The 12704-nt window shown below is 43.9% G+C and overlaps 1 protein-coding gene across 1 annotated transcript in view; it reads right to left on the minus strand.

Annotated features, from left to right (window-relative positions):
* The window catches only part of LOC122944177 (H(+)/Cl(-) exchange transporter 4), a 57106-nt gene that overhangs the window by 27403 nt on the left and 16999 nt on the right, over positions 1–12704 (minus strand). The window contains exon 5 of the mRNA XM_044302407.1: positions 5250–5436. Within this exon, the coding sequence (XP_044158342.1) occupies positions 5250–5436 (187 nt within the window). The remainder of the gene's footprint in view (positions 1–5249; positions 5437–12704) is intronic.

Raw genomic sequence — 12704 nt, forward strand, 5'->3', positions numbered from 1 at the left:
GCACCGCTGAATGGCAAATAATATTTTTTTTTTTGCCACTAATACATGCCAAAAAGGGCTTTAGAACATATAACTGCACCGCTGAACGCCAAATATATATATTTTTTGCCACTAATACATGCCATAACGGGCTGTAATTTTCTCACTTCACCACACAACGGCAAATACTTTTCTTTGTGCCAATAATACACGCAAAAAAGTGCTTTAGAACATACTGTATAACTGCACCGCCGACCGGCAAATATATATTTTTTTGCCACTAATACACGCCATAAAAGGGCTTTAGAACATATAAGTGCACTGCTGAATGTCAAATTGGCCGGATAGTTAACTGATTAACTCTGGGCATAACAGATCATTATGTCTAGCTGGCGGCTGTGCGGTGGGCTCGTGCTGCCCTCTGGGCATTGGCCAACCAAGAAATTCCTCTGTAGTCTATGGCCAGTAAATCCCTGTCTGGTAAGGAACATAGATTTTATTTAAATTGACAATTACCTATATTCTCCTATATATCAGCCACCTCCAGCACTCCAGCTTTTATGAAACTACTACAAGAGCAGCCAAACAAGTGTGCATGCTGGGAGTTGTACTTTCACAACAGCTGGAGTGCTGGAGGTTTCTGGTCCCTGCTATATTGTATAGACTACAGTTTACCTACATAAACCCAGCAGGCAGTCTCATGGCTTCTAATATTGCATGTTTTCATCAGGTCGCTCTTGCAGCTAATGGGAGCAATTCTAATAATAACAGTAAATTTAGGTAATAGCTACTTGAGCAAACCTCTAATACATTTTTAAGTGAACCTACACTTTGATTCACTCCTATGCTATAGCATGTTACCCACCACAATGCTTCCATTGTTAGAGTTACAGTTGTACTATGGTCTGGGTATTGATTTCCCATAGTTCACTTCTTTTATTGCTTCACAGTTTCTCTTTCCACCATCTGTAATATCTACTTTACACTTTGGGAGCTCAATTACCAAAACAGAGAAAACCCAGCATGACATGACATTATGAATATAGCATAACGCCTGGGAAGAGTGACTTTGGCTTGAAAAAACATGTTCTACATCAGCGATCAGAATTTACCCCTTGAGCTGAATTTGTAAGGCACAGTTAATATACTGTAGATGTTGAGCACCATCATATGCCCAACATTATTTATTACCATTTATTTAAGTAACTGGTCCGAACACTGAATAATAAACTACTGAAATTGAAGGTTCCTGAAAGTACTGAAGAATTAATCCCATGTATATAGTGATTTAAGTATAAATATTAGACCTGTACTAGCTATACTGTACAGGAAAGCTCTTTTTTTTTTGTTTGTTTGTTTTTCATCAATACTTAATACATATATTGGTTGCTTTGTTTAAAGGCTTTTGGGTGGGGTTTTATTGCATTGGCTCTATTGTGGGATAAATATATATTTATTTTCTTCTGTCCTCTTTGTCTTTAGCAGCCTGCATGTATTCTCATACATTGCAGGCTGCTCAATACAATTCTGTGTGAAATCTGTCAAACAAGTTCTCTGACTGCTCATTCTGTAGCACTTCTCTCTCTTAGGCCTCATGCACACGACCGTTGTGTGCATCCGTGTCCGTTGTTCTGTTTTCCGTGATTTTCTGCTGACCCATTGACTGTCCTATTTTTTGGACGGGCAACGGTTCACGGACCAATTCAAGTCAAGGGGTCCGTGAAAAAACACGGAGGCACACAAGATTGCCATCCGCGTCCGTAGGCTACTTTAGCACAGACGGAGTCGCAGATCCGTCTGCATACAGCTTTTTCAGAGCTGAGTTTTCACTCAGCTCCCTCCCTCCCCTGTATTAAATTCATTGGTGGCCAGTGCGGCCCCCCCCAGCCCCCCCCCCCCCCCGTATTAAATTCTGTGCTATAAGCAATGCGCCGCACAGACCTTTCACTTACCAGTAGGAGGAGCGCCCGGCCAGTCACAGACAGCGCAGGTAAGTATAATGCTTCAAAAATTGCTGAGTAACCATGGCAGCCAGAACTGCAGTAGCGTTCTGGCTGCCATGGTTACCGATCGGAGCCCCAGCGATTAAACTGGGACTCCGATCGGAACTCTCCGCTGCCACCAATGATGGGGGGGAGAGGGGAGGCCGCACTGGCCACCAATGAATTTAATACAGGGGAGGGAGGGAGGGGGGGCCGCACTGGCCACCAATGAATTTAATACAGGGGAGGGAGGGGGGCCCGGGGGCGGCCGCACTGGCCACCAATGAATTTAATACAGGGGAGGGGGGCCGGGGGGCAGGCCCGTCGCTAACAGACAGGCAAAACAAGCAATTGCTTGTGGCCCCAAGCTGGCCCGGGGCCCCAAGCAGAGCCGGTGCTTGTTTTGCTTCCTTTAAGGCTGCAGCCGCCTGAGCGCTCTATAGAGAGCCTCAGGCAGCTGCAGCACTCCTGGTTACCTCCCGAGTTCCTCCTCTGCTGTGCTGACTGCTGCTCTGTAGCGTGGCCGAGCTCTCCTCCTCTACCTCCTGGCTGTCACTCAGTCCGGCCGGGTACCGCGCGGTACAGGAACAGGGGATTCAGTTTCCTGTTCCCGGCCGGACTGACAGGAAGTGTACACTGAGTGAGTGCTCACTTCCTTTTAGTCCGGCCGTGGCCGGGAACAGGAAACTGAATCTCCTGACCTGTACCACGCGGTTGTCACAACCAGACAGCTGAGAAGCTCTGACAGAAGCCTTTCAGAACCTCCTCCTTGAGTTTTCTTTGTTGTGGTGTTCAGTTCCTCATCTCGTTAGCCTCTCTCAGCTGTCATGTAGTTGGACTGATTGCTTCCCTTTAAATTCCTCCCCATAATGCATTACTGGGTGGCTTATACTTCTTCCTGGAGTGTGTGTGCATGCTGATCCTATTTCCCAGTCTGCTACTAAGTTAAGTGCTGTACATTTATCTGTTATTTTCTGTTTGCTGGATCCCAGGTGACCCTGACTCCCTCCGTGTCTGGTGTAGGGAGCCGGTGGTCGTGTCCCCTCACTATTGTAGGGTGTTCAGGTGTTATATAGTCGAGGTACGTGGATATGCAACCATCCACCTCTGGGATTTTTGCATAGGCTGAGCAGCCAGGGAAAGTGCCAGGTCTTGTGCAGTGGTCTCCCTTTTGGTTCCTTAGCTTTGGATCCAGTGAGTCATATATGCATGTTGCATTGTCTTGTTTCCTGTACACCGTCCGTGACAGCGGTTCCCGGCCGGACTGAGTGACAGCCAGGAGGTAGAGGAGGAGATATCGGTAGAGGAGGTAGAGAAGGACACAGGGAGGGGGAGGGGGGACTAAGAAGGACATGGGGTAGTGGAATAAGAAGGGAGGGGGGAGTAAGAAGCACACGGGGAGGGGAATAAGAAGGACACAGGGAGGGGAAGTAAGAAGGACAAACCCTCCATGACATTGATGCTGATGACTTGGCACTTGAGATCAATTCATCTCTCTACACTTTTCCAGACCATGTAGCCACTTCCCCATTTGACATGCTTAATTACATATACAGTGAGAAGCTACTGGATTTGTACAGTAATTTAAGCATTGCTTTGCGTCTACTCCTGACTCTCCCTGTGTCAGTGGCCTCTGGTGAGAAGAGCTTTTCAGCTTTGAAGCTGATAAAAAATTACATGAGGTCCACCATGGGCCAAGAAAGGCTCACAGGACTGGCACTTACATCAATTGAGCGTGATGTTCGCCAGTTTTTGGACATGGAGGACATTGTGATTGCCTTAGTTTTAGATCATTTGCACATGTTTGTAAGAACTGAAAAATGTTAATGTGTGTGTGTTTTAAGTATGTTGGATTTAGTTATTGTGCACTTTTTTAATGTATATTGGATTGTATGGTACAGTGGTGTTTTTTGCAAATGTTCATTTGTTGAAAATGTTCAAATTTCATGCACATTAAATGCAACTGCAGTATTTGCACTGTAAACCTCCTTTTTTATTTATATAAAGTGTGGGTGAACTTAAACTGTATGGCTATACTGTGGTTCCTGTAGGCTTTGCGTGCGTAAGGTGGGGAGGGCGTGGAGGGGGGGCCTCCATGTCTATTTTGCTTGGGGCCCCCAAATTCCTTCAAACGGCCCTGCTGGGGGGGGGGGGGGCCGCACTGGCCACCAATGAATTTAATACAGGGAAGGGAGGGAGGGGGGCCGCACTGGCCACCAATGAATTTAACACAAGGGAGGGAGGGGGGCTGCACTGGCCACTTATGAATTAAAAACTGGTCAGGGAGGGGGGTCTGCCCCCTGCTGCCTGGCAGCACCTGATCTCTTACAGGGGGCTATGATATGCACCTGAGGGGTTCATTGTGCGGATGACAGCCCCCTGTAAGAGATCAGATGCTGCCAGGCAACAGGGGGCAGTCATGTCCACAGTTCTTAGTATATTCTAACTTGAAGCGTCCCCATCACCATGGGAACGCCTTTGTGTTAGAATATACTGTCGGATCTGAGTTTTCACAATGTAACTCAAATCCGATGGTATATTCTAACATAAAGGCGTTCTCATGGTGATGGGGACACTTCAAGTTAAAATATACCATTGGATTGGAGAAAACTCTGATAGGGACTCCTGACTTTACATTGAAAGTCAATGGGGGACGGATCCGTTTGCAATTGCACTATATTGTGTTAACGTCAAACGGATCCGTCCCCATTGACTTGCATTGTAAGTCAAGACGGATCCGTTTGGCTCTGCACGGCCAGGCGGATCCTCCAAAAATCACAGAAGACACACGGAAGAAAAACCGGACACGGATCACGGAACAACGGAACCCTGTTTTGCGGACCGTGAAAAAATACTGTCGTGTGCATGAGGCCTTATCCTGGACTTTTATAAACTTGATATCCCTTGTGATTTATGTTTACTTTAGCTGGTTGTAAAGATTGTACTACATGGAGCAGAGAGAGTGGTAGAGTGGTTACAGAGCGAGCTATCAGAGGGTTTGTCTGATGTATTTAACACTGAACAGAATTGAGCAGCCTGCAATGTGTGAGCATACAAGAAGGCTGCAGAAGACAAATGGATTCTGTAAAATCTGACACAAAACCAACCATGCCCTGATCTATTGAACAGTGCTTCCTATTATAATACATCTACTCTCTCGCTTTCTTTCTCTCGCTGGAAAAATTCAACCCAAAAGTTTTTTCAAAAATGTTAGATCAATTTCCAGTCAACTGAATAATCTTTAAGGTAGACATGAAAATGATGCAGTAAAACTTTACGGGTCTGTACCTAGGCAAGCTGCAGCTCCCACCATAGCATAGAGGCCTGGAGTGACACAATCTGCTCCTGGTCTGCACCAGTTCCTAAAGATGATCCAGTCATGGTGGTGGTAGGCAAGCTGCTCAACTCCAACACCGACTATGCGACCAGCTATAGCTCCCACTGCTATGCTTGGAATAAATAGACCAGATGGGATCTGCAGAAATAAAGAATATCAGTTGCGTGGATGAATAAACACTTCAAAATAGTACATTTATGCAAAATAAGGATGGATTATTTCCAGAAACAAGAGAGTCAATGCAAAGTACTGTAATTTGATACTGGTGCCAACTTGTTGGTTGTTGCATGTTCATGCCTGTAGGATCTCTATAGCCATGCTAATAAAAAGGTTGATCTCAGTCAGTATTGGACTGGGCCCCTACAGTTTTTTTTGTTTCCGTTGTGTTTCCGCTTCCGTTCCGTTTTTCCGTATTGCATATACAGTATACAGTAATTACATAGAAAAAATTGGTCTGGGCAAACATTTTCAATAGATGGTTCTGCAAAAACGGAACGGATACGGAAGACATACGTATGCATTTCCGTATGTGTTCAGTTTGTTTTTTTTGCGGACCCATTGACTTGAATGGAGCCAAGGAACGTGATTTGCGGGTAATAATAGGACATGTTCTATCTTTCAACGGAACGGAAAAACTGAAATACTGAAACGGAATGCATACGGATTACATTCCGTTTTTTTTTTGCGGAACCATTGAAATTAATGGTTCCGTATACGGAAAGCAAATAATTGCCCCACAAAACGAAAAAAACAAAAACGGAAGTGTGAGAGAGGCCTTACCCCCTGGGTTCCCTTCCTTCTGTAAGCTGTTTTACAAGTCTGTTTGACCTCTACAAGAACTACAGCTCTGGACTAAAGTATGCCATCTACGAGAAGGTGAAGACCTCTACATTATTATCTGAAGCTGTAAAGAAACGGTGCTAATTGACTAAGAAAGCATTCTGGAGGTGTTCCAGCATGGGCATATATTAGTCGTTAATTTACCATTAACTGGCACTCCAAACACTACAACCTCCAGGTTTCATCTGTTCTGCTCTGTTTTCCAAGCATGTGGAGTATGGATTCACCAAAAAGTGTATGGGCTATGTACTCCGCACGCTGGAAAAGCCAAGCAGAGCAGATGAAACCTGAAGGCGCAGAAGCTGCAGCATGATCCTGATTTCACAGAAGGTTTAGGTCCCCTTTAATGGAGTTGTCCACATCTGGTCAGAATCTATCTATGGTACATGACGATAACATGCTCATATACCATCCCTGACTTCAGCCAATCTGTAGTCTCAGTGGTTTTGTGCAAAATAACACTGAGGCCAATGATTGGCTGTAGGGGTCACATGCAGAATATGGGGAGCATCACTGCTTCGATCAAGAACATCGTGTCATGGCGGCAGCGGCATAGAGGGTCGGAGTTGTGGCGCTGGAATGGGGGGTTTGAATTAGGAAGCATAAATTGTTTTATTATTTTAACACCTTCCATACCATTTAGTTTTATTTTTTAACTCATAAAAATACTTTAATTGCTTTCAACATTATGTAGTGTTTCAAAAGATGTTACCATAATATTGTAAAAAAATTATGCAAATACACCCTAGCAGCCCCAAGATGCGTAAAGATAAAACTCAGCTTGTTCTCTGCAAAACAGACTGCTGACCACTGGGCAGGACAAATTATGAACAAAACATCTTCTAGTGAAAGGCTTACTGTACCATGGATTTTTTTTATAATTACTGTAGGTTCTTTAAATATTTAGAGAAGTGCTCCTAGGCGACCTTCTAGACCAGAAAAACTCTTGGTGGTCTCTCTTACTAAAACAGCTTGTAAATATTCATGAAACAGGAAAGACACCTGCAAAAAGTCTGCTGGCGACATAAAGGAGGACGTGTTCCTGATGAGAAAAACTGGGTGAATAACTGATCGCTTTAACTAAGAATTTACTAAGTAACTTCAGGGCTGAGCGGATTATTTTGGGTGATTGTGATACACGGTGGTTCACACTGTTGATATAATATTGCATTTGCCCCTGATATCTTCCACTAACACTTTTATTAAGGGTTTAAAAACTTCATATTCAATCCCTTTAAAGGGTTATACCTATACCCAGTACAGCACTTGGCTATGTCCAGAACTCCCTTAGAAATGAATGGAGTAGCCGTGCGCATTTCAGACCACCTGCTTCGTTTATTTCAGGGGGGGCTCCATGGGGTTTGGGGCTCCCGTTCTAGTGATTGTGGGGGTCCCAGTGGTAGGACCCACACCTATCTAATAGTTATCCCTATCCTGTGAATAGGGGATAACTTGAAATAACCAGAAAAGTCCTTTAATTGTTGATATTTAATAACAATAGCACATCTATCATAGTTATTAGCTCCACACTTCCCCCACATATGATTCTGCCTGGTCCCTCAGACTACAAATCCAAGCTCTTATAACCTGAAGCCCTCACCTCAATAACATTTCTTGAATCTGCTCTTTCCTTATCCTTGAGTGAACCAAAATGCTTGTACATGCCCTTATCAAATCCCCCCTAGACTACTGCCACAATGTTTAATGTGGCCTGTTGCACCCCTCCAATATATCCGCAACTCTGTTGCACAGTTATTTCACATCTCCCTTCTTTCCTCTACTGCCTCTCTTCTTGGCCAATCCCTTTACTTTGCCAATCCCTTTACTATGCCAATCCCTTTACTAGCTATTTACTGGCCAGCGAAACAGTTTCAAAGTACTGACAATGACATACAAGGCTACCCACAACCTGTCTCCTTCACGCATCTTTTCCCTAATCCTCCCTATACCTCCCCAAAAAGACCTATTCCTCTTCCCTCGTCTTGTTTACTCCTCATATTCCATCAACTCTGCTGTATCAAGCAATGCTACCACATCAGTCCTGCTATATCAAGTTCAGCCTCACTACGTTAGCTCAGCTATACAAAGTTCAGCTCCACTCCATCAACTTATCTATACCATGGTCAGCTACACTACTTCTACTCTTCTACATCAAGTTCAGTTCTACTACATCAGCCTGCTATACCAAGTTGAGCCACACTACACAAACTTTGCTGCATCAGGTTTCGGTGCACTACATCTGCTCTGCTATACCAAGTTAATCAAAATCAGCTTTACTGCTCCAGCTCTGGTACTTCAGTTCGGTTTCACTACTCCAGTCTATCTGCATCAGTTCAGCTCTGTTACTCTGGCTCTGCTACATCGCTGCATACTGCATCTGGCCTACCTGTATATTCTGCCACAATTTTGAAAACTAAGATTCCCCAGAGTTTGAATGTTGTGAGTTTTAGGTCCTTTCTTTGAATATAGCGCTCTTGTAATGATTGGGGTATAAAGGGGTTGTTATTTTATTTCTTAATAATTTTTATCTTTTTTTCTTGATCAATAATTCAATTATAGTATTTAGGAGGATAACCTTTGGGAATATATTATGGACCCTTAGAAATAGATCAAGTTGAGATCGGATTGAAGAAGAAACATCTTGTTTCAAGTTCTGTGCTAGTCACTTTAATATCAAGTTATGGATTATTTTTTATTCATTATTCACTGTATTATGTTGAATTGTATCATGTAGTATTTTTTATATGATATTCTTTTCATCACTGAGTAATCGTGTACATAATTATGGTACAAATATTTAGAAATTTACTTTTTCACATTCAGATTAAGTTTTCTAATTTAATGAATTGTCTGTAATCATGTTCACGTATATGAATTGTTGTCTTTATTTTCTTTCCTTTCACTTTGTTTATTTTTCTGTTTGTGCGTTGGTTAATGACGCTGTGCGCTCCTGCACTATAAGCAGGATTCCAGTCCGGTATCTCATGGACCGTGTTCCAAGGATGTCTGCATGAGGCTTAAGGGTGTATAAATTCCTACCTCCTCTCAGTTTGAGTTCCTGAGAGTATGCGATAAGGTGAGTTTCACACCTGTTCACATGGTGCAGTGCTGTGTGGCGGCCGTTGTTGCTTTGGCGCTGTGCTGGTGGGTTGGTGGGGCCCAGTGCCAGGGTGGCTTTGCCAGACAGCGGGGCGCTGTTTGACTGCTGGGTCCCGCTGCCTGCTGGTGTGGATCTGCGGCTACGGTGGTCGCTGCGCAGCGCTGCACCAAATTTAGAGTAGGCTCCCATTCAAAGAGGCAACATAGGGGTAGGTATACGACAAATTGCGCTGAGAAGCGATGTTAAATCATGCTGAGAAGCAGTTATTAGATAAAAGCATAGTATTAGGATGTGCGATCCAGTTTCACTCTTTACACGTTATGCATTTATTGGAGTGTTATATATTCTGCCACACCAGTTCTTCGCAGTTCTACATCAGTCTTTTTGCTCTGCTACACCAGTGCCACCTTTCTGTGATTCTCAACATCTGCATACTTACCAACATTTGAGTTGTAAAATCGGGGCATATAAGACCAATTTGTGGCCAGGGTTTGCATTTGCCCCACCCATTTTCCAGCCCGAGGCAGCACGAATTTGCCGGGACTGTCTCTGAAAATCAGGGACAGTCCCGGCAAAATCGGGACAGTAGGCAGCTATGCACCTACTATTCTGGACAAGGGGCTTAGAGAATCCACCTCAGGATGCTGTCACATTTCCATGGTTTTCTGATGCAGTTTTGAAGCCAAAATCAGGATCATAATAACAGGAGAGAAAGTATTAGGGGAAAATACTACATCTCCACCTTTTTCAATCCACACCTGGTTTTGGCTTCAAAAACTACATGAAAAACCTAAACATGTGGCAGCACCCTCACCAGTTGAGACACAACTTTGTTCATGTTATGTGCTTTGGAAGTTCATAATGATTATTTCTAATAATTTATTTAATATACTGTACATTTCAGCTTGTACTACGAATTGATTTTGCCTGAGTATATAACTAGAGCTTGATGTATTTTTGATTGCAATGAGATTTTTACGATGGTGAGATCTGAAGACTCTAACCAGGAGACTTTTGTATATTAACTCTCCAAGGCAGCCATTAAAGGGGTTCTCCAGGAATTAAGAAAATGAAAATTCCTAAATATTACTTTATTATAAATATATTCCCAAATACCTTTCATTAATTATAATGGCTCATTTTGTCTGTGGAGCAATGATTAGGAGAAACAAAATGGCCGCTGTCCTATAAGTACACACAAAACCAGTCCTAATCACACAGGAGGACAAGTTACTTCACAACACTAAGCTAAAGAGCTGCCTTATCCTCCTCTCTGCTCTGCCTGTCAGGGATTATGATCCTGAATACATACAGTCCTGATCAAAAGTTTAAGACCACTTGAAAAATGGCAAAAAATCATATTTAGCATGGCTAGATCTTAACAAGGTTCCAAGTAGAGCTTCAACATGCAACAAGAAGAAATGGGAGTGAGACAAAACATTTTTTGAGCATTCAATTTTATGAAAACAACTATTAAACTGAAACAGGCTGTTTTTCAGCTGATCAAAAGTTTAGGACCACACCTCCAAAAAATAACTAAACCCCCCAAAACAGAAACCCAACTTCAAAACATGAACTCAGTAATGAGTAGCTCCGCCGTTATTCTTTATCACTTCAAAAATTCATTTCGGCATGCTTGATGCAAGCGTTTCCATGAGGTGAGTGGGAACATTTCTCCAAGTGGTGAAGACGGCCGCACGAAGGGCATCTACTGTCTGGAACTGTTGTCCATTTTTGTAAACTTCCCTTGCCATCCATCCCCAAAGGTTCTCAATTGGATTTAGATCAGGGGAACATGCAGGATGGGCCAAAAGAGTGATGTTATTCTCCTGGAAGAAGTCCCTTGTCCTGCAGGCATTGTGTACTGTAGCGTAGTCCTGTTGAAAAACCCAGTCATTACCACACAGACGAGGGCCCTCAGTCATGAGGAATGCTCTCTGTAACATCTGGACATAGCCAGCGGCCGTTTGACACCCCTGCACTTCCTGAAGCTCCATTGTTTCACTGAAGGAAAAAGCACCCCAGACCATTATGGCGCCTCCTCCACTGTGGCGCGTAAAAAACATCTCAGGTGGGATCTGCTTGTCATGCCAGTAACGTTGGAAACCATCAGGACCATCAAGGTTACATTTTTTCTCATTAGAGAATAAAACTTTCTTCCACCTTTGAATGTCCCATGTTTGGTGCTCTCTTGCAAAGTCCAAACGAGCAGTTCTGTGGCGTTCAAGGAGACGAGGTCTTTGAATACGTTTTTTGTTTTTTAAGCCCTTCAGTCTCAGATGCCGTCTGATGGTTATGGGGCTGTAGTCAGCACCAGTAAGGGCCTTAATTTGGGTCAAGGATCGTCTAGTGTCTTGACGGCCAATTGGATCCTCCGGCTCAGTGCTGATAAAAAATTTTGGGGTCTTCCACTTGACTTTTTTGTTCCATAAGGCCTCCTGCACACGACCGTTGTGTGCACCCGTGGCCATTGTCCCGTTTAACGTGTTTTTCTGCGGTCCCATTGACTTTCAATGGGTCCGTGGAAAAATCGGAAACTGCACCGTTTGGCAGCCGCATCCGTGATCCGTGTTTCCTGCCCGTGAAAAAAATATGACCTTTTTTTCACGGCCAACGGTTCACGAACCCATTCAAGTCAATGGGTCCGTGAAAAATCACGGATGCTCACAAGATTGTCATCCGCATCCGTGATCCGTGTCCGTGATCCGTGTCCATTTTTTCCTATCATTTCAATGGCAAACTTGACTTAGATTTTTTTTTTCATTTTTCATGTCCGTGGATCCTCCAAAAATCACGGAACACCCACGGAAGAAAAAACGGGCACGGATCACGGTACAACGGAACCACGTTTTGCGGGACGTTAAAAAATACTGTCGTGTGCAGGAGGCCTAACCCTCAGGATCATTTAAGAATTTAAGAAATTCCAAATGACTGTCTTAATGCGTCCCACCCCAGCAGCAATGGGGCGCTGTGAGAGACCCTGCTTAGGCCTCATGCACACGACAGTTTTTTTTCACGGCCCGCAAAAACGGGGTCCGTGGGTCCGTGATCCGTGACCGTTTTTTCGTCCGTGGGTCTTCCTTGATTTTTGGAGGATCCACGGACATGAAAAAAAAGTCGTTTTGGTGTCCGCCTGGCCGTGCGGAGCCAAACGGATCCGTCCTGAATTACAATGCAAGTCAATGGGGACGGATCCGTTTGATGTTGACACAATATGGTGCCATTTCAAACGGATCCGTCCCCATTGACTTTCAATGTAAAGTCTGGAGTTCTTTTATACAATCGGATTGGAGTTTTCTCCAATCCGATGGTATATTTTAACTTGAAGCGTCCCCATCACCATGGGAACGCCTCTATGTTAGAATATACTGTCGGATATGAGCTACTTCGTGAACCTCAAATCCGACAGTATATTCTAACACAGAGGCGTTCCCATGGTGATGGGGACGCTTCAGGTTAGAATACA

This window comes from Bufo gargarizans, chromosome 7 (genome assembly GCF_014858855.1).
Source record: "Bufo gargarizans isolate SCDJY-AF-19 chromosome 7, ASM1485885v1, whole genome shotgun sequence".
Classification (NCBI taxonomy): domain Eukaryota; kingdom Metazoa; phylum Chordata; class Amphibia; order Anura; family Bufonidae; genus Bufo; species Bufo gargarizans.